Source organism: Heterodontus francisci, chromosome 27 (genome assembly GCF_036365525.1).
Source record: "Heterodontus francisci isolate sHetFra1 chromosome 27, sHetFra1.hap1, whole genome shotgun sequence".
NCBI classification, from domain to species: Eukaryota; Metazoa; Chordata; class Chondrichthyes; order Heterodontiformes; family Heterodontidae; genus Heterodontus; species Heterodontus francisci.
In genome coordinates, this window is record NC_090397.1 from 31886513 (window position 1) to 31909837 (window position 23325).

Sequence of the window (23325 nt, forward strand, 5' to 3'; positions counted from 1 at the left end):
TCCTCCATTGTCTTATGTTCTCTATATACCTGATATGCCAGAAATGCCAGAATCATACCAGAATTTCCTTATATCAGCATTCCATGGGGGTAATTTGGACTTTGAGCAATGGTGTGAAATGGACAATATCAGATCAGCCACCCAGGGATATGTATGACAGGCGGCTGATCCAATATCACCAATTTTACTATTGCCCAATGTCAAAATTATCCTCAATAAATTAGAAATTACTATTGGTGATAAGTTTATTAAAGTAGCAGACAAAGGAATGTCACACAAAGGCCTTTGGCATCCATTCACTATTATCACCATACACTCATTTCCAGCTTTATGCAAGTAGTATGTGAATTTAACAATTTATCGTTTAATTCTGTGCTCCCAATAGGGAGCCATGCTCAAAAGGGAGTGCAGTTTGGGATGGGGCTACATCCTATGATTCAGGTTCCCTCCATGTATGGCACCCATGGGATTGCAAAATATTCTGAATATTGCTATAAACTCAATGAAATGGTCTAAAATAATTTTCATTGTGTACCAGTATTAGCTGGTATTTTGTTACTTTCTAGGCATCTCAGAATTGCTCAGATTTACTGGTTACTGCAGAAAATAAGCAATTATATGCCAATAAAGCATACCAGTACATTGCACACTCTTCTAAAGAAGTCACAAGAGATTGCCATTAATCAGAGATGATATTGATGTGTTACAGCTCGTAGCTATCAAACTCCACAAATTATTCGCAAGTTTCATAATTATAGATCTCAGGAGTTTATAACCTACTAAACTATAAATAGTGAGAAGAAGAGAGCCAAACTTATAATTGGATATTAAATTACTGCAGGACAATCATGGTGCAACTGTCAGGACAACAGCACTGTTATTTTTATGTGACAATTGGCATGAACTATATGGTGAATTTTCCGAATGCGTGCTGCAACACAGATCCTCACCGATCAGGACTAGGAAATCACAGGCATACTCCCAACTGTTTTCCAGATTACCTGCTTGGAATCAAATGTCACAATCAATCAGAGATGATTACTTGGATTTTCCATCCACTCCCTGCCACTTTTCCAGCATGGCTTGTATGGAAGAAGCTGGAAATTTACCTGTGGACATGTTTCTTTGTAACCTCACATCATTCCCATTTCCTGGGCCTAGTTCCTGGTGGTGCAGAATGCACCCTTCCATATAGAGGTGGGTGAATGTAGATCAAAATCACATGAGGGAACCCTAGACACAAGGGTTGATTTCTTTGGTGCAGAGGTCTAGTGCTGAGAGGTCAATGAAGGAGGCAAACAAAAGTGAGGACATGTGTTATGGCTGTCAAACTGTTGCCATGGACAGACCTTAGAAGTGAATTTCCCGAAAATGTTTTGTTGTTTTTCCAGTCACTTGGAAGGCTGCCTGTCTGCTCCTACTGCAACAGGCCATAATTTCCCTCCCTGACTTTGATGCATCTCCCTGGAAGAGGTGAGGTAGCCTACTTCCTGCATTTAAATGATCCTAGGGTTGGAAGTCTTACTTAAATAGTACAAGGCTTTGGTGAGAACACACCTGGAATACTTTGTGCAGTTTTGGTCTCCACATTTAAGAAAGGATATATTTGCACTGGTGGCGGTGCAGTGAAGATTTACTAAATTGGTCCCTGGGATGAGGGGATTGTCCTATGAAAGGCTGAGTAAATTGGGCCTATATTCTCTGGAGTTTAGAAGAATGAGAGGTGATCTAATTGAGACATACAAGATTATGAAAGGAATTTTGATGAAAGGTCACAGACCTGAAACGTTAACTCTGCTTGTCTCTCCACAGATGCTGCCTGACCGGCTGAGTATTTCCAGCACTTTTATTACGAAAGGACTTAGATCCATAGAAAACTTACGGCACTGAAGGAGGCCATTCAGCCAGTCGTGTCTGCGCCAGCTGAAAAATCTGGCCACCCAATCTAATCCCAAAATGATAGGGTAGAAGTTGAGAGATTGTTTCCGCTGGTCAGGGAATCTAGAACGTGGGGGCACAGTCTCAGGATAAGGGGTCGATCATTCAGGACTGAGATGAGGAGAAATTACTACACTCAAAGGCTTGTGATTCTTTGGAATTCTCTACCCCAGAGGGTTGTGGATGCTCCATTGTTGAATACATTTAAGGCTGGGATAGATATATTTTTGGTTCCGCAGGGAATAAAGGGATATGAAGAGAGGGCAGGAAAGTGGAATTTAAGCCCAAGATCAGCCATGATTGTATAGAAGGGCAGAGCAGGCTCGATGGGTCATATGGTCTACTCCTGCTCCTATTCCTTGTGTTCTGGCCCAGATTGATGGGTGATCTTCATGGTGGCCAGAATACTCGCCCCAGTGCAAATGCCCCCAATTGGAAAATATAGGATAATATTTCTGGCATAGTTCAAGCTTGTAAAAGCTTAGATTCTTTGTCCAGCATACAAAGTCTTTGGGGTGCTTTGCTAATTGCAGGGGTGTAACAGGTAGCTTGTCCCATGATATACTCATCAAAATTTTACTCAAAATTGGAATGTTCATGCTAGGAAGTGTCAACATCACTTTTTAATATATTTGTTTCATTGTTTCATTTGTTTCATCTTCGATGACAAAGACAACTTATGATACTAATAACTAACTCGATAGTGTTTTGCAATATAGAATGAATCAGGTAGAGCCTTTAAGTAATCTCCGCTTTTAGTCAATTGATGTGAATAATTGTTTCTTTCTGAAATCCCCCACATTGTTTAAAGTCATAACAACAGTTGCCAGCTCAGAATTCTTCACATTGTTGGTTTGTAGAATAGTCTGTACTTTAATTTGTGACTCTGACAAGAAGGTTTATTAAGTGGACTGACTATGTGGTGACTCAAAAGTTTTATGTATCTTTTCATTAGAGATATAGTTCCATTGTTGGGCCCCTTCCCCAGTTGGAAACCCCTGCCAAGCACTATTTAGTCAACAGTTTGAGACTACAACATGACAATTTCCTCCCTCAAATACCAAACAAAACTTTGTCAAATGAGCATATGCTATTCCAGGTAACAAAAAACCTATTCACATTATGAAGTGTTTTGTGAAAGAATGTTTTTTATAAAACCAGTAGCCTAATAATTTACATCATTTAAAATATATTTAATACAATAAAGTATCAATTTTGCCAGTAAATATTGTTATTGAAATTACAAGATATGCCAATGTCATTGTTCAAGCTCTGTTTTTATGTTTAAATATTGTGAAAATTACAGATTGGGTTGATTATATGGTCCCATCGCAGTGCAAGTGGAATGTTGCTCTCATTAAATGTGAATCTGCTGTGTTGTTAGCTGGCCTTTCACTATAAAATGAAGCCAACTAATTACTGTCATTTACTGGTGCTTCTGATGCACAGCCCATAATCTACTTGGAGCATACCAAGGTCAAGGGGAGGGATAAAAGCAAAATACTGCGGATGCTGGCAGTCTGAAATAAAAACAGAAAGTGCTGATTGATTGGACTTCCTGCCTCCAGCACTAGGCAAACAGAGCAGTTGCCACACCAATTGCCCACCAGATAGATGTTTAAAACAAAAAAATGTCCCCATATATATATGAAGCCATCAATTTACTTCTCACATTGTGAAACAGGATAACGCTGAACACTAAAGTGTATCCATTGCCAATAGCAATCAGCAAGAATATTAAAACTAAGGAGAAAAATAACTAATTTTTCTTATTGCCAGGATGAGAACTCTGGTGACATTAATTCGCAGCAGATGTTCCAATATGGCTCAAAGGAGAATCAGTCAGAGGCCAGCTGTAAAGTCCACACAAAGAAATCTGACAAAGAGAGAAGTTTTGAAGGTTTCATGCTGCCATTAACACCTGAAGGTATAATATTTGCCAGTAATATCACAATATTCGTTTTGTTTTTTGCAGAGGAAGTGGAGAGTGGTGAAGGGAGTCTCCTGTTTTTTAATGTGTGTGTGTATTGTTACGACTGAGATGAGAGGAGTGCACTGTTTTTTCTAGTTCCACCTCTCCACAGGTCACAACATATATTTAAATGTTTACCCAGCTACTGATACGGTCAGTCGAAGACTCTACTCTTTATCCTAGAATAAAATACACCAACCAGGTTTCTTTAATAAAAACAAAATTATCAGTTTATTGGAAAACAAGACGTAACCAGTATCGAAGCAAAGCATTAACACACAGAGTGAAATATGAATGTTCCCTTTTTACCTTTACCCCTCACATGCGTGCGTGCGCGCACACACATACATACACAGACCGGTTAACTGAAAATATAAATTTTCTTTTCAGAGCTCTGTTACAAAAAAAAAGACAAAAAAGAATACTTCGGCCAAATACGAGCTAATTCTTGAAGAAGAAAAAAATGGAAAGATGTCAGTTGTCCCTTTTTGGTTTGGGGTCCCAAATACGCGTAGGCGGCTGTCACTGGGACCTTCCTAGAACAGTTCTTTTCAAGCGATGTTGAAGATCAGTTTCTTAAGTTTTCCAGGTGAAATACGGCAGCCAGGGTTTTTGGCAGGGCTTTCAGGAGGAATGCAGCATCAATTTCTCTATTTCGTACACTCGCTTCAAAGAGCTTTTCAAAGAGATGGAAAAGGCTGAGCTGGGGTGACTATTCTCTTGGCTGATTTTTAAAACTCCTTTCAAAACACTCCACACCCCAACTCACTGTCCAAAGTGAAACCAAAAACAACATCTCAACAGTCAAGCCTCCTGACACCTATACATCTTGACCTGTCACTTCACTGCAAACATCTTCCCCAGGTCAAAAAAACCCCTGCTGTGCATATCTCTGAAAACAGGTGACTTCCAGCAAATGTTGTTTTCAAACAAGACCTCTCAGTGTCCCTTCAATGACCCCCAGTGAAAAAACATCCATGGAATCCTTTTCAGTTTTCCCAAATAAAACAATGGGCTGAATTTTATGCTCCCCTCAAAGAGCAGGAAGATGGTGGGGGGGGGGGGGGGCGGTGGGGGGTTGATGGTGGCGTAAAATGAAGCGGGAGTCTCCGGGGCCCTTCCCGACCCGCTCCTGCCAGCCACTTAAGGGCCTTCGCCCGCCTCCACGGGGATTTTACCCGTGGTTGGTCCGGCGACCGAGGACTGAGAAAAGCTGCCTGACAAAACCATGCGGCTCTCGACCGACCCGGAGTGGACCCGATGGAGAGCCGCCCCGCTACCATAAACACCCCCCCCACCCCCCCCCCTCCCCCCCGCCATTCAACCACCCTTGCCTCGCCAGGGCCGACCAATTACCCCCGGCGAGGCAACCAAAACTTACCTTTGCTCCAGGCTCCCTGATGTCTTTTCTGCACGCTGGGCTGTAGTCCCAGCAGTGGCCACCACTCCCGGTGGCGCTGCTGGGACTAAGAGCTGCTGGCCCCTTGATTGGCCAGCAGCTGTATTAGGTGGGACTTCCTACCTCAAGCAGGTGGAAGTCCTGCCTCATCAATTGAAGCCCGACAACCCCGCAAAATATGGGTCAGATCCCCAGGCCAAGTGGAAGCGGGTTGGCCACCAACTTTTCCGTCGGTGGCCGGCTCCCATCCGCCTAGGGTAAAATCCTGGCCAATGTCCATAATTCTAAAATACATGAGTCCTCAAAAAAATACTTAACAAAAAATATAGAAGTGCTGTCAGAACAGTATTGCTTTGTTTTATAGTGGAATTTAGTTATAATTTCACATGCACAAACTGAATCACAACAGCCACAATCACAAGTTGATGCAAAATTATGCATTCGCTATTATTAATTTGGTTTGGGGCTCACACCACCAAAATAAGCAGTTGCCAAGTGTGATCCGCCTGCTGCCCACCTGTTATCTGCTTCACATTAAAACTGGCCTCCTTATATATTTGTCAGCTGCACAATCTGACCCAGCACAGAAATTTACTTTGTGCCAAACTGGACGTTTAAAAAAACCTATTTATTGGTCAGCCATTAGTAGGTCAGTTTGCTTCCTATTTTCACTGGAATTAGGGACAGAAGTCGTCGATTTAGCCCTTCAAGCCTGTTCTGCCACCCTTCAATTAGATAGTGGCTGCTCTGTACCTCAACTCCATTTAGCTATCTCTGATCTATATCCCACGATACCCTGACCTAATAAAAATTCACCCAGCAGCCATAGCCTTTTCGGGGAGAGAATTCCACATTTCCACTGCCCTTGTGTGAAAAAGTGCTTCCTGGTTTCACTCCTGAATGGCCTAGATTTTAAGATTATGTTCCCTTGTTCTGTATTCCCCACCTTTTTATCTTAAACACCTCAATTAGATCACCCCTCAACCTTCTAAACTCAAAGGAATATATCCCAGGTTTATGCAACCTGTCCTCATAATTTATTCCTTCAAGTCCCAATATCATTCTGGCCAATATATCCTTCCTGAGGTTTAAGTCCACAAATGTTCAAAGTTGTTCTTTTTTACTTCACTAAGCTTTACAATGATTGTGAATGGGTGTAAGATGAAATCAGTTTTGCTATGAAACATTATAAACAATGAGAAATGTTATCTTAAAATTCAGTTGGAGGAAAGCTACTTGTAAAACTTGCTGTAGTCGTATTTGTGTCATTTGAATAGAAGCACTGATACATTTTAAAAGTGGACTGACAAATTATGAACACAACGAAGTCCTAAATTATGAAGAAGTCTGGTTTCTGGGATTGAACACCCAAAAGATAGAAGGTTCTCCTGAAAACCAGCACAACAGTGGCTATGATGATGAACATGGCTCTTACATTAAGGTAATAATATATATTCATGTATGGATTTGTGTAACTTTCACAATTGCACTTTAAAAAAAAATTCTTGTTGTAAGAAGTTAGATTGAGATTGCAGGTTCTGTTTGGATCTAAGCATCCTTCACATGATGCAGAAATCATGGACACATCGATCTGGACTTTCAGCCTTGCCATTTTATTGGCGAAGGTGTAGTGGATGTGCATGTCTGTCCACCCCATATCTAAGCTGCTGATCATGGAAGATTTCCTGAGATCAGCTTATTTGTGTAATTTTTAGCAGGCTGCAGAACCATAAGGGATTGGCTGCATTCGTAGTGGCAGAAACTAATGTGCTGCTACAAGATTTAATGTCCTGTACCAATTTAAAAGGGACATGATCCTGCATTATGAAGGAACCATCAATTAATAGTCATGGCTGCTAGCAGATTTGCAGGAAGAAGAGCCTCCAGATTCTCTGACATTAAGATAGATGACTGTTGAAGGAAAATGAGGCCCAAAGTGTCAAGATTGGTCACTGCTCAAGGGAAGAGACTATTCTGTGCCAGTGAAGAGAGGAGGCTAAGGCCATGTACTGCTACCTCCACAATCTCCAGATCAACAATATAATGCTGAAAGACTTCACTAACATGGACAAGATGTCCACTCACCGTACTAATGGGCTCACAGTGTCACCTTGTCTGTTGTCCATTCAACACAATCCCCGTCATTGTGTTGTTTGCGCAATCAAATTGGATATTTATGATGCACCCATGTTCCCTCCTATGCTTACTCCACAGCTGTCGGACCATTATCACCCTTGTTGGTGCACCAGCATCCTTCATGTTAATGCATGAAACTTTTAATTTCTGTTCTACCTGTGTCAGAAACATGTCTTCCAGTTTGTATGCTGTTGTCGTCACGAATTCTGATCTACGCAGGAGAGCTGTTTATGTGCTGTCTGCCACAAGCTTTGGGATGCTGCTGTCATTGAACAAGAATGGGGGAAAAAAATGAAGCTCCCCTTGCCCCGTCTCAGTACGTTCCCACGGAACTGTCCAGGAAGAAGTTTGCATCTCAAAGGTATCAATATGAGTCAAGATTGGGATAGATACTGCTTCAGTTTTCCAACTAATAGTTTTTTGCGTCCCCTCTTGCGCTGTAAAGATGATAACAATGCAACGGTAAATCCAACAACATATTTCACTGGTTGACTCAATGTTTAAGTTGGTGAGTTGAAGGTATTATATCCCCAAGTATTTCTGCCAGCAACACGGTATCTGTATTAAAAAACAGTGTCTTTTTCCTGGAAATTCCTGGTTAAGAGGCTCCAATTCGATGTCTCACATGCTATCCAACACATCATTGATGAAAGTACTAAGTAGGACCTAGTTCTCTTGAGAGAGAGAGAGAAAGTTTACAAAAGTTTCTCATGTACCTTTACATGAATCTTGGAGCTGGAGTACACATCCCGGATAAAATACGAGATTTAGTCATGTACTTGCATAGCTTCCAACTTCTTCATGGCTGCAAGCGGCAGAAGATCAAAATCTTCACAAAATTCAATGATCGCCAAACTGAGACTGGCTCATCAGACCACAGTGTTCAGTCACAGGAAGGATGAAGCTGACATTGTTGCAATGAGGCCAGAAATCTGTTTGATTATCCTGAACTTCAAAGCATTTGGTCCACAATTAGAAAATAAAAGTTACTAAAATGCTCCAAGCCACATTAAGCAAGGATAAAAATGAGAATCCAAAGTTGAAACCAAGTAAGTTCTGTGTAACTATACTGATAAATTATTGGCAAGAAATCCACCAGCTGAAAGTTTCCTCCAATTCTGGCCTCTTGAGCATCCTGATTTTAATCACTCCCCAGTTGGTGGCCATGCCTTCAGCTGCCTGGGCCCTAAGCTTGGAATTCCCTCCCTAAACTTCTCTGCCCCTGTACCTCACTTTCCTCCTTTAAGATTCTCCTTAGCTAACCCTTTGACCAAGCTTTTAGTTATCTGTTCTAATATCTCTTTATGTGGCTTGCTGTCATATTTTATTTTATTATGCCCATGTGAAGCACTTTGGGATGTTTTATTATGTTAAAGGTGCTATATAAATCAAATTGTTATTGCCATCTCAAGTTATGAGAGGTTTTGAAAAGATAAATAGTGAAATATTGTTTCCATTAGTTCATGAAATTAATAACATGGAGGCAATGATTCAGGATTATCATCGGAACGTGTTATAGAAGTTAGAGATTTTTTTCATACACAGGATTATTAGCACCTGGAATTCTTTACCACAAATGGCTGTGGTGGCGGAGACTATGGGCAGGATTTTGAGCCCCTGCTGGGGCTGGGTACAGAGGTGGGCAGGAGCTCAAAATAGCCCACCCAGCCGACATGTCAGTTCCCTGACTCCATCCTCCCTTGGGGCCATTTTTGCAGAGGCAGGATGGTGCGGGATGGGGGCGGTGGCAGGGCAGGGCTACCCACCCACATGCAGCGGATAGCCGACACAGCTCATTTATAGCATATTGTGGCCAGTGAAAGGAGGCCGACTGGGATTTTCCATTTAGCCTCCATGTTTCAGCAGGCGGCGGGGGCCAGTTTAGTTGCCTGGTGGCGGCCTCACGGCGGCAGGCCAGGGGGCCAGCTCTGCAGGCAGGCCGTGACCTTCCCTGCCTGCCTGGGTGCAGGAGCAGCCACATGTTCCCCTGTAGAGAGGGTGCCCCCCTCTCCCATCCCTCCACCAGTGCTGGTCTGGCTGCAAGATCCATTTTTCAATTAAAGGTTTTAAAAAGTTGGAGAGAGGGCACCTCCATTTTGCAGCATCCTCCCCTTTCTCCCCCTTATTTACCCTCTATTGAAGCCTGTTGCTCCTTTCAAGCTGGGAGGCCTCTGATTGGCCCTCTAGCTTCAAGAGCCTGCCCGGCATCCTTAATTGGATGGTGAGCCCATCTCCAGGCCAATTAAGGGGGTGGGGGTGGGCTCCTGTGAAAATCACAATGTGACTGTTTCCCCTGGGAGTGGGTTCAGGACCTGGAAAACAGTCTCGACCTCTGTTTCCCGCTCCTGGAGGGAAAATCCTGCCCTAAAACATAACAACTTTCAAATCAGTCTGGTTTGTGTAGAATGCATAAAAGTGAAATGGCAGCAGCAGTCTCTGATCTTAATCCTAAATAACTCTGCTTGCGTTCAAAACGTGCAGAAAGTAAAAGGAGCTGTAAGGAACTTGGATATGGGAGTGAGCTTCAAAGAGCAAACATGTTTTCAAGATGTGTGGGTGTGTTGAGTGGAGGGATATATGTTAAGAGACATACTGGTGCATGGAGCAAAATGCGTTCTGTGGAAGCCCATAGTGCAGTGACTAAACATTACAGGCAGGGAGCGATGGTTTCTCTCTGAAAGTCTCACCATGCAGTTGTGGTTGTTATATATTGCTATATTAGTTGTAAAGAGCGAGGAACTAATTGTCATGTGTCGGTGTGTTCCAGTATGTCATATTCACTGCTTCACTGCAGTCATGTGATGTATAACACTACACTGCTCTAGGGCAGTTCCGTACCAGGCAGCATGGAAACTGAATGAAATAAACAGAACTCCAGTATTTTAAATTAAAGTGTGATTATTTCTAACATATGGGAACCAGAAGACATAATATGGTGGTAGCAGGTGTCTGTGAGTAAGCCTAAAACATTTTAAATGAAATCAATGCCGAGTTAGATTGGGAAAAAAGACCCAAATTGGTGCCAGAGAGAAAGAGAAAAAACGGAGTGAATCGTGCAAAAATGAAATGACCACCGGCACAGCAATGAATGCACAGCTACAGCCCATAATGAATTGGGAAGGTGATGATGTCAGAGAGGCATTTGAGATGTTTAAACAAAAGTGCAGATTGACATTCAGTAGTTTTCTAAAAAGGCACTAGTGAAGGGGAGAGGGTCAGTTATATCCTTCTTTGGGCAGGAGATAAAGGATAAAATTTGTTTAATAGCTGGGAGCTGAGTGAAGAGGACAGCAGAAACCCAGACAAAATCAAATCATCCGATTTAACGATATGAATTTCAAGGCCTCAGGTAGAATTACATGAGCCTATTGACAATTTCATAACTAGATTGAAAAATGCAGTCAGAAAACATAAATTTAAGGACACAGGCTGATCAGCTAATTTGGGGTTCTGCACACCCTGAACAGAAAGCTCTAATTGGAAAGGACAAGCTCACAATATCACAGGCTGTAGACACGGCCAGAGCACATGAAGCCATGAGCAGACAGGTGGTGAAGACACTGACTACCCAGACAGCTGGTCTTCAGCTAAGCCAAGAGAAAGGCAGCAGGGTTGTTGCAATGAAAAAGCAACAAACGAATGTACACCAAACAGAGAGAAAGACACGCAGGGTGCTGTGGACAATCACATTAATTCACAGAAAGAAATGTCCCGCATATGGATCAATCTGCAGAGCTTGCAGAAAGGCCAACCATTGAAAAAATATGTGCAGAACAAAGGAAGAAAGTGGTAAACGATTCACCAGAGACAGAGCAACATGGCGAAAAGAAACCAAAATATCAATTCCCTGGAAGATGATCATGTGTTTGAAAACATGATAGACATAAAAACCATACAACTGCATGAAATGTCCGGATGCGACAGTTCCCAGAGAAAAGAAATTCACACAACCATTCAGATCAGGAAGAGGGTGAGAAATAAGCCCACAATGATAAATCTGTACCGGAGCACAGAGTAACTTCATCCTGCTCAGACTATACTAAGGTCTTTCCTGAAAATTTGGAAGAAAATGGTTATCCAAGTAAAGATGCTCTGAAACCGAATAACATCATGCTAACGGCACACGGGGGAGCTGAGATTTGACAGCTAGGAACAACCCAAATTGGAGGGACACACAAAGGAAAAGATGTTAATTGTATGTTCTACGTCACTGAAACAGATGGCTCTGCTATCCTGGGGTTGAGCAATTGTGAAGAGCTGCAGATTATTTCAGCGAACCATGAGGTGAAGGAGGCAATACTGAGGCTTGAAGATCATATACCCACTGAAAGATGCCCTCCGATCAGAAACAAAGAAGATCTAGATATAGAAATTCATCATCTGGTGAACATAACACCACCAAAACTGAGTCAAATTAAAGGTGAGATCAGCAAAGACAAGGAGTTACAGATGCTCTCTCAGCAAGTGATCTAGGGATGGCTTATGATACAGCCAGCACAGCCACCATTATGGCAGTACTGGTCTATCAGAGATGACATCTCACTAGAAGATGGTGTTCTGCTAGCTGTATCCAGAATAATCAAACCCAAAACAATGCAGGAAGAACTTCTCCAGAAGGTACGAGAAGGCCACATGGAAATGGAGAAGTGTAAGCTCCGAGCCAGATCAGTTGGGTATTGGATAAGCATATACAAAGACATTGAAAATATGGTGTCGACATGCAATGTATGCCAGATGTACAGAAACACACAAGCAGAAAAAGCAGATAATAGCTACTGAAGTACCACCCAGATCATGGCATACTGTAGGAGCCAATTTTATTCACAAGCTATCAAGAATGGTATTTCATATTCGCAGACTACTACTTAAAGTTCCCTTTTATCCAGGAGGTGAAAGACTTGAGAGCTACAACAGTCCTCTCAGCAGTACGAGTTCTGTTTGCTGAGCAAGGGATTCCTAAAGGATTAATGTGTGATAATGGCACCCAATTCACCTCCCAGAGAATTTAATAAATTCACTGACCAGTAGGGGTTCAACATCATCACCTCATCACCACACTACCCACGGCGACACAGGTTTATAGAAAGACATGTCCAGAAGGTCAAAAGAACCCTTGTGAAATGCTGAGAGATGAAGGAAAACCCAAACTTGCCTTATTGTCACTCCAATCCACACCTCTCAAGGCTGACATGAAATCACCTACAGAGCTGTTGAATGGAAGAAAGTTTAAGACAACTCTGCCAAGCAAGATACATCCTCCGTGACCAGGAGGAAGTGAGACTACAACTCACTGAAGCACAGGTAGAAGGAGCTCAACCCTTCAACAAGCATGTAAAATCCCTACCTGAGCTGTTGAAAGAACAAACTGTACATGTACAGGATCTAATCATGAAAACCTGGAGCCCAGCAAAAATTGTTGGAGAAGCTGAGACTTCAAGTTCATACATCATTGAGTCCAAACTGGTAAGCAAATGAGAAGGAACAGGGTCCATATTCAACCTACACCTGAGCCGGAAAACAGAAAAGATCATCAACAACAACGGAAACATGACTATCCAGTGAGACAACATAATGCCGTCACCACCGAATGACACAACATTAGCAACAGCAAGCACAACTCCTACAACACCAGGAGCAACAAGCACAACATCGCCTCTACAGCGTGCCAACTCACCACTGAGAACAATGAATGCCAAATCTACAACATGGAGGCACAACATCTTAATACCTAAGTGATACTGTGAATAATATTTTTGGAAAAGAAAACAAGCTACAAAAGACACTGAAAGGGGTTCCGTTTATTTCTAAAAGTCGATTGTTTAATGTTTTTTTCTAAACAAAAGATTATGACTGGAAGTTATTTTGATATAGAGACATTGTGTTTTTTTAAGAAAGAGGGATGTAATATGTAGTTCTATTAGCCATAATGAGTGAGGAACTAATTGTTATATGTAAGTGTATTCCAGGGGCCCACATTTCACTGCTGTACTGCAGTCATGTAGTGTGTAACACTGCAGCGCTCTAGGGCAGTTCCTGACCAGGCAGCATGGAAGCTGAATGACGTAAACATAGAGCTTCAGTATTTTTAAGCCTGAAGTGTGATTATTTCTAACTTGTGGGAACCAGAAGACATACAGTGGCAATTAGTTAACACTTTACTTAGATTGCAGCACATGTTGGGTCATTAAACTTTTTCCTACATTATAGGGCATCTTTGGGGTTATGGATGTCACACAGGGCAACTGTAATAGCTGTTTCTCATCTCCAACTCTAAGAATGGCATCCTTTTTTTTTCACCTAATTTCATCAAGCAGTACCTCTACATCACACTTCAAAAAGTTGGCAGCTCTTAGCTTACTCCTTTTGCACATACTATTTGTGTGTTTTTCTCTCTCTAGTCACCTGGTCCCTTTAAACTGATCCAGACATTTAATTCTGCTTGGGGATTCAGCCTTCTTCTGGCATTCCACCTCCCCCCCCCCCCCCCACCCCCTCCCCACCACTCCCTGGGCCTTGCTACACATAGGTAACCAATTGCTTGTGGAATTCGCATCTGGTTCCATCCAATAATAAAACTAGTTGACCCTGGGATGTACTTCCATCAGCAGATGGAATTCTGCCTCACACTTCCAGGAGCAGAGTGAGGAGCTTGACATTTTGAGGCCCATGATTCGCTAGGTGTCAGAAACAATGGCCTGGGAGGTGGGAGGCCTCAAATGGTGGCATAAGGCGTTGGGAGGGGAACATCTTACTGCCACCACAGGATATTCCCAGCGGCAGAAACCTCTGCTGTGCGGCCATCTGCTGGGGCCAATTATGTCTTTTAAGTGCCCAATTAAGGGCCGCATCTCGTCAGCATTATACCAGCGTTAGAAGGCGCCGCCACATGAGACCGCCATGGTTCCTGAGGAGGGTTGGGGAGGCATTTCTTTATGGTCTATCCATGGCCCATGGAGGGCCCTCGGCAGCAAAGCCGCCCTCGCAGCTACGGTGCTGCTGCTAGTATTGCACACCCTCCCCGATCACTGGGCCTGCCTGCCCCCCGGTACTGTAATGAACAAATTACCTTGTCTTCAAGGCCGCCACAGCATGAAGACGCCCTCTCTTCCTTCCTGCAGCCTCAGCAGCAGCCACCTCTATCAGTGCCTGCCAAGCTTCCAGCCCTCTGATTGACTGGCAGCTTTGGATGGCGAGCTACTGTCTTCAATTGGACAGCAGTCCTGGTGGCATCCTGTTAATAAAATGCTGCCTGGGGTCCCACTAACCACCCGTGCGGTTTCGGGTCCCGCTTTCTCAGATCCAGCAGCGGGACTTTTACCTGGTGAGAAAATTCTGGCCAATTATTTGAAAAGGAGAGATTAGCTGAAAGTGGCCAAAGGACACTAATTACAGATGAAGCTCCAAATTTGTTCATACAGCGTAACAAAAAAATTGGTTATTTAAGGGTTCTGTCGGTAAATGCAACAATAAATGCAGATCTCCGCTTTCACTGCATTTCATTTCTTTGCATCTGTCTATTTGTTTTATTAACAATTAGCAGCTTGGATAGGTACAGATATTTGACAAAAGCACTCGTGTTTTTATGTTTAGGTGTTGTATGACCATATTGCATACCGGTATGAAATTCTTGAAGTGATAGGTAAAGGATCCTTTGGAGAAGTGGTAAAATGTATGGACCATAAAGCAAATGAACTTGTGGCTATCAAGATAATAAGGAATAAAAAGAGGTGAGTTGCATACCATTTTTATGCATTTGATGTTGAGATATACCTTTCAATTTGTATTCAATTAATCCTACTGATGCATGTTGGAAACTGGGGCATGCACAGGCTTAGGTTTCAGCAACTCCTCATAACGGATAGAGTGACGCCCCGAAGAAAAAATATGAAGTGCAATCACAGGCTTTTGAAAGAGATCTAAACTTTCAAGTAAAAACCTTAATGAAGGCATAGAAAAGGCAGTTTTATATTTAAGTTTAATCATTTTAGTGTGAAATAATTCTCCATGTCTTTATTAAGTTTTAAACCTTAAAAATATCTGTAAGTGATTACAGAATCGCACCTATGGATTTTATAGTTAAGACAAGGAAACATTACACTTCGAAGCTTTAACTAATTTATTTATTTCCTTCTTCAGCAAATATCTCTGCAACAGTACTTAATGTTGCTGAAGTGTTCTGCTTAAACAAACATATTAAAATTTAGGATTTCCCTCCAAAGTTGAGTAAAAGTACAATCCTCCAGCATTTCCACTGTTTTATATTAATGGTTTTGTTTAGCTGGTTGTTATTGAGTTCTGAGATAAATATAAGAAATAGAGTTGGTGTAACAATTTATCTCCTATTATATAAAGATTAAATGATATGTTTTGCTTGTGACAGGTGTAACATTTTTGCATTTGCTAAATGACTAGCTCCTTGCATATAGTAACCAACATTGTTTTTATATTTGCTTAATCTTATCTTTCCATTCTGAGAAAATTCATTTCACTCCTTTGCCCACTACTTTCCTAGTATCTCCCTTTCCATGTGGTAATGTTTCTATTATTTCCCCCACAACCTGGGCACTTACGAGGTGGAGCACACCCAACGTGGACTTTGCCTCCCGTGATCGGAACTCATCTGTATTTCTGGGCTCAGGTCATTAGCAGTATTCCCCGGATGGGTTCCTGTGCCCAGAACCGGGGGTGGAAATCCAGCTGCTGCTACAGGCATGAGAAGGCTGCATTCACCGCAATGGATGACAGCAGCTGCCATCTGCTGTCCAACTAGTTGGCATCTGGGCCTATAAGTCTTCCTGCTGGCTTGTGTTTCTCCAAGATATTTGTCCAGTTTTACCCTGAAGAGATCTAAGCTACTGACCTTTTCACCTTCCCTTGGTAAGCTATTCCACAACTGACTGTGCTCTAAATAAAGTGATGTTTTGCTACACCCTGCCTGAATGTACCTCTTCATGGCTTATGCTCATATCCCTTCATTGTGATGTCTTGTCCCAATGCAGCTGGTCCTAAGTCTTTGTGTTGGCCCTGTTGAAAGAAAATTTTCTGTTTGACTCCCAGTGGCATTCAAGCCCCATTTAGATCTCTGATTTGACTGAAGCTGGTGCAAAAGCTACTGCCAATTTCTAGGAATCTTTGCAAATGTCCAACTGGCAAAAAAGCAAGAAAATCAGCCCTCTCCCCTCATTTATTTAATTGCCCCTGCTTCAGCCACATCCATTCATCCATTCCTCCTTGGTGGATCCCCAGCAAATAAAGGAGACAAGGAATACCTGGGTCTAAAAATTCATTTACACAGCACCCAAGAGACTATTATGGTGTGTGGCTTGCACGCACATCAGAATTGGGCAGCATGCCATATTGGTTATCTGGAATGGGTGTTAAAGTATGCAAATCAAGGGCCTAATGTCTGTTTCAGGCCTCTCTGCCGAATTGGGTTGTGATTGAGTGCAGCATGTGCTGTGCATGCTATGGACAGTTTTCTTGCGCGCACAGCAGCAAAACCAGTGGTCCTTAAAGGGACCAATACATGCTGAAAAAGAAAAAAAGACTTGCCTTTATATAGCGCGGTTCATGACCACTGGATGTGTCAAGGCGTTTTACAGCCAATGAGGTGCTTTTGAAGTGTAGTCACTATTGTAGTGTAGGAAATACAGCAGCCAATTTACGCACAGCAAGCTCCCACAAACAGCAATGAGATAAACAGATAATCTGTTTTTATGATGTTGATTGAGGGACAAATATTGACCAGGACACCGGGGAGAAATAGTCCATGGGATCTTTTACATCCACCAAAGCAGGCAGATGGGACCTCGCATTAACATTTCACCCGAAACGTGGCGCCTCCGACAGTGCAGCACTCACTCAGTACTGCATTAGAGTGTCACCTTGATTATTGTGCTCAAGTCCTGGGGTAGAACTTGAATCCAGAACCTTGTGACTTAAAGGCGAGTGTCCTACCAACTTAGCCACAGCTGACACCAAAAAAGTTTTCTACAATAACTTTTAATTGTATTTGTAAGTAGTTATCCAACTACCTTCAACGAAAAATACACAACAGTAGGTTTATGAACTCAAACAATGAAAATTGATCATTACAAATGTCGTTATGTGGCGTCCGGAGGAGCTCCACATTAATACTATGCCCCACTGCCACTCTCTGCCCTCTGCCCTCCTGATTGCTTCCCCCATCCACCCACCACAATCCCGACCTATCTGCTACCTTTAGCAGAGTAACTAGCATCTCTGGCTCTGTTGTTCCTATCCCGACAAAAGCATGCTGCCTCTGGAGCTACAGCTGGATGTAAAAATGAGGGCTGGTGGGCCAATTTCTCAATTTGGAATTTGAGCACAATACAATTTCCATGTCCTAGTGTTATGTGTCTCTGCCTTTTTTCATCTTCCTATACCTTGAAATTGAGCACTTTCCATGCCCATAACAGAGGAAAACCTGTCCACTTCCCTACTGTCCTACTTGTATCTTATACAGTAATACAGCACAGGCAGATGCCATTTGGCATATTATGCCTATGCCAATTCTGAGAGAGAGCTATCCAACTAGTCCCACTCCCTTACTCTTTGCACGTAGCTCTGCAAATGTTTTCCCTTCAGCTATTTATTTAATCTGCTTTGAAAGTTGCTATTGAATCTGCTTCCACCACCCTTTCAGGCCATGCATTCCAGATCACAACAACTCGCTGTGGAAAAAAAAATCCTCTTGTTGCCTCTGGTTCCTTTGCTAATTTTCTCAAATTTGGATCCTCTGGTCACAAACCAGAAACTGTTTCTCCATATTTAGTCTACCGAAGCCGTTTGTAATTTTGGACACCTCTTTCAAATCTCCTCTTAACCTTCTCTGCTCTAATATAGGTATAACTGATTTAATTATATAAAAATAGTCCAGGATAGAGAAAATGTTAGTGGTGGAAAAGGTTTTCTTTGCAGTCTTGATCAGGGTAGTTTTCTAAGTCAATATATGACTATTTCAACAAAGATGCACCTGGTTATGGGTAACAAGGCAGAGCGAGGTGGCAACCTAAAAGCTGGGGAACTTTTGGGAAACAGTATAATTAAGTTTGATATAAACTATGAAAGGGAAATGAAAAATTGAGGACATGAATATTTGGCTGAATTATGCAAATTATAAAATTAAAAACTGATGTTGCATAAATTAATGGTGGAAAAAAAATCAGCAAACAACTAAAATTTAACAATGTGAATACTTAAAACAGAAAAAGAGAAGGGTACAAATCAAGTATATCCTTGTAAGAGATAAAAGGTGCATTGAAGGTTGAGGTTTCATAGGTGAATAAGGAGATCAGACAAAATCAGAAATTAAAAGAGCATTTAGTATTTACAGTGCAGTTAATAGGAATGAAAACTATGACAAATAAAGGAAAGTTACAAAAAGTGAGATTAAATAGGTAAAGAGGAAGTATGATAGAAAAATTTCAAAACAGTATATAGGCAATAAAGAGGTTTTCCATAAGCACATTAATAACAACAGGATAGACAAGTAGGGGTGTGGTTGTTAAGAGATGATACTGTGTTAGGGTCTGAAGTTCTGTTAATGGATGATAAATACCTGGTAGTTCAAGGTAATAGGGTGAACAGGTGTTGGGTGTTAATTAGTTAATTGTATTCAAGTGTGTATATATAAAGAAGAGCCAGTCAGCACTGGCTGGTGGTGTTGTTTGGAGAGCAGAAGTAAGTTCTGTGATAAGCAATAAACAATCTTCACCAATGCATCCTAGTCTCCGTGTTTTCTTCACAAACAGGCTTGGAGATTTCTCTAACAAACTGAAGTCTCTAATTCCTGGTGCCATTCTAATAAATCTCTTCTGCACGCTCTCTAAGGCCTTGACTCGCTTACTAAAAGTGTGCGGCACAGAATTGAACACAATGCTCCAGCTGAGGCCTAATCGATGTTTTATAAAGGTTTAGCATAACTTCCTTGCTTTTGCACTCTATGGTTCCAATAATAACGCCAAGGATTCCATATGCTTTTTTAACAGCCTTTTCAACTTGTCCTTCTACCTTCAAAGATTTGTGTACACACCCCGCAGGTCTCCCTGTTTGTTCAACCCTTAAAATGTATCCAATTTAGTTTATATTTCCTCTCCTCATTCTTCTACCAAAATGTATCAGTTCACACTTCAGTGCATTAAATTTCATCTGCCATGTGTCTGCCCATTTCACTAGTTTGTCTGTCATCCAGGCTGGATTTTCCCTGCAGGGGTGGGAAACAGAAGTTGGTCAGTTTCCAGGTCCCGAATCTGCTCCTAGGGGGAAGCAGTCACTCATTGGGATTTTCACAGAGGATTCCCCCCATCCCCGGGACCCCCAGGAGGTCACTATGGTTTACCTGGCTCCCCATGTGGCAGCAGTCCCTCCCGACACCAGTAAAATGCCAGCAGAGCAGGAAGTGGCCAACAATTGGCTGATTCATTGGTTTAATTAGCTGCCCATTTCCAGTCAGCAGGTGGCCCATTACTGAGGTTCTTGACACTGGTAATATCCCATGGTGATGGAAGATGTTGGGCTCCCTGCCTGATGTCTTCCACTGCCATTTTAGGAGGCCTCCCGCCTCCTAGCCTGCCTCCAGAGGGTTGGTAAAATCCAGTCCAATGTTTCAAAAATCTCACCTAAATCTACTTGTTTGCAGTTTGCATTCATGTCTGATCATCCTGCTGTCTTGTGCCAATACAAATAGCCATGAATTATTCTCTATGTCCCTGTTCTTCAATCATACTCCTCCTCTGTACTTACCTCATCTCCAAGATGAATCCCAGTCCTTGAATGTACCTCTTGTTTTTATTCTTCTCCCTTATTGTTTTCCTAGCTCTTTTTACATTTTCAAGCACCACTAAATCCTTTCTGTAGTGTGTGATCCAAACTAGCACTTATTATTCTTGCTGCACGCTGAACAGTGCTCCATATAACAGCAAGACACTTAATATCTATGCTACTTTCCACTTCTTCTACGGACCAACATCCCATTAGCTTTTTTAACGTCAGCCAGTCAATGGTTTTATGGCTATATCTACTCTTAAAGGCTCTTAAATTCCTTTCCTGATCCATCCTGTAATCTCACTATCTGTTCCAAGTCCTTAAGCAGATAATTTTACACTTATTCACATTATGTAACACTTCCAATTGTACACACACACTCCAAGTTCTCCTGTAGCTTTCTTCTGACCTCCACCATATTAACAACCCCTGCTGCTTTCTTGGCATATTGCTAGGTTTGAGATATTGCTGTTGGTGCCCTTTTACAGATCATTTAGCAAAATATTAAAGAATACTGGTACCAATACTGAGCCCTTCAGGACTCCATACATTGCATCTTTATGTCCAATACTTCCCCTTCACACAGATCCTACCTCCTACCACCAATCTGCAATTCAATCAATCTCAGCACACTGCGAATTTGCTGAACTAGTTTTACATCCTGAAAAGTTCATGGAGGGAATGGAACTGTAGTAGGACTGGACTTGCTGTGTCCTGATGTTGACACCATCCCAAATCCCCGGGATGGGGGTCATTTGAATAATTTGGATAGGCGCTCATGCTTGCAGCAGTGCAACAGTGATGCTAAGGATTCTAGAATTTCCACTGGTGCTGATGATTAACTGGTCTACAGTTAGCTGCTTCCCCTCCCCTACCAGATCCCTTTTTAAATAAGGACAACTCCATTTGCCATACTTCAGTCTTGATACAACCTTTTTTAAAAAATCCTTAAAAATGTCTGCTAGCGATTCTGCCAAGACTTCCTTGTGTTTGTTAAAAATTCAGGTGAGTCCTGTGCCCCGAGTTCTTGTACTTAGACCTAATTCAGTATCTAGCATCAACTCCTAAATCTGACTCTCGCTAAACATCCATTTTGCTTTTAACTCTGTACTACTCCTTTGTTGTTTAAATATTAAACTGAAGAACTTTTTAGCTACTGTCACTATACTTTCATATTTAATCCTTTTCACCCCTGGTGTACTTTCTTGGTATCCTTAAGAATTCCAAATTTATTAGGTTGCTCTGGAAATTTGTGAAAATCCCCCTAGCACAATAGTTGGAGCCAACTATTTCCTCTGGCTTTCCTCAAGATCCTAAGATGCTTCTTTCGTAGCATCTCTCTTTGAAAAATGACTGTTCTGCCCTGACCTCTGGTGGTTCTACAATCTCACCAACCACCTTACTTGTAGTGGAGAGCAAGGAAATGACAGATACATTAAATGAGTACTTTGCCTCAGTTTTCACTCATTTAATGTTTCTGTCAATTCCTCATTCTTCACTACAAGTTTACTTCTTTTCTTTCATCACTTAACAACCATACCCCTACTTGTCTATCCTGTCATGAATGTGCTTATAGAAAACCTTTTTATTGCCTATATATGTTTTGCGATTTTTCTATCATACTTCCTCTTTATCTATTTAATCTCACTTTTTGTAACTTTCCTATATTTGTCATAGTTTTCGTTCCTGTTAACTGCCCTGTAAATACTAAATGCTCTTTTAATTTCTGATTTTGTCTGATCTCCTTATTCACCTATGAAACCTCAACCTTCAATGCACCTTTTATCTCTTACAGGAATATATTTGCTCTGTACCCTTTTCCTGTTTTAAGTATTAACATTGTTAAATGTTAGTTTTGTTTGCTTATTTTTTTCCTCCATCAGTTTTTAATTTTAAAATTTGCATTATTCAGTCAAATATTCATTTCCTCAATTTTTCATTTCCCTTTAATAGTTTATATTAAAGTTAATTATACTGTTTCCTAAATGTTCACCAGATTTTAGGTTGCCACCAGGAACCCACAGGGATTCTGTTTGGACTACTGAACTAATTAAATCCTTATGCTGTAATGCGATGTTATAGTTGCTAATTGACATTGCTACTTCCCTTCCTTTCTTCATGCTGCATTCCTCCTGAATGTTTTATTCTAGGTATATTTAATTGCCAGTCGTGATCCATGTTACAGTTACTGATATTATGCCATGATTTCTGATTTTAATTATTGACTAGCTCTCCAATCTTGCTTCTCAGACTCTATGGACACTTCAGTTTGAACTCGCTTGGAAAAATTACCTTTTTACTTAGTTTATGCAAGCAATAATTGTTATGAAATTTTAAGTACAAACCAAAGAAAGCACAAGTGGAGGGATCACTCTCCTCTCTCTGCTCTAAGATAGACTTTTTCTGAAAAATAAACTTTTGATAGCTCAAATTTGAAACTTTATCTGATAAAAGTTTTTAAAATCCATTCACCAGCTTGTTTTGAAATCATTGGAAAAAAAATAATGAAACTCTCAAATCCTGTAACAGTACGAGGAAATACATAGGTGAGGGTGGAAAAAGAACAAAAGGGCAGGTCTGTGCTGGGTGGAAGACAGGAAAGATTAAATGACGAGTTGGTGGTGCAGGGCCAAAAGGAGTGGTAATGGAACAAGTAAAGAAACAAGAGATGTTTCTAGAGGAGGTGTGAATGGCAGATGATGAACAGCTGCCATCCAAAAGCAAAAATGAGGGAGAAACTAGACTAAAACTGAAACCTATAAAGAAAAAGGAAACAAAATGGGGGCAGAAACTACGATCTAAAATTGTTGAACTCAATATTGAGTTCAGAAGACTCAGTAGAGTGCCTAATCGAAAGATGAGATGCTGTTCTTGGAGCTTACGTTGAGCTTCTTTGGAACACTGCAGAAAGCCAAGGACAGAGAGGTCAGCGTGAGAGCAAGGTGGAGAATTAAAATGACAGGCGACTGGAAGCTCAGGGTCATGCTTTCAGACTGAATGGAAGGGTTCCTCAAAGCAGACCACCTTGTGAGCAGCGAATACAGTATACTAAACTGAAAGAGGTACAGGTAAGTTGCTTTCATCTAAGGAGTGT

General features: G+C 41.6%; 1 protein-coding gene across 1 annotated transcript in view; it reads left to right on the forward strand.

Moving 5' to 3' along the window:
- Window positions 1-23325, forward strand: part of dyrk4 (dual-specificity tyrosine-(Y)-phosphorylation regulated kinase 4) — a 126915-nt gene that overhangs the window by 22214 nt on the left and 81376 nt on the right. Inside the window, exons 3-5 of the mRNA XM_068059726.1 lie at window positions 3718-3865; window positions 6587-6750; window positions 15036-15172. Of these exons, the coding sequence (XP_067915827.1) occupies window positions 3718-3865; window positions 6587-6750; window positions 15036-15172 (449 nt within the window). The remainder of the gene's footprint in view (window positions 1-3717; window positions 3866-6586; window positions 6751-15035; window positions 15173-23325) is intronic.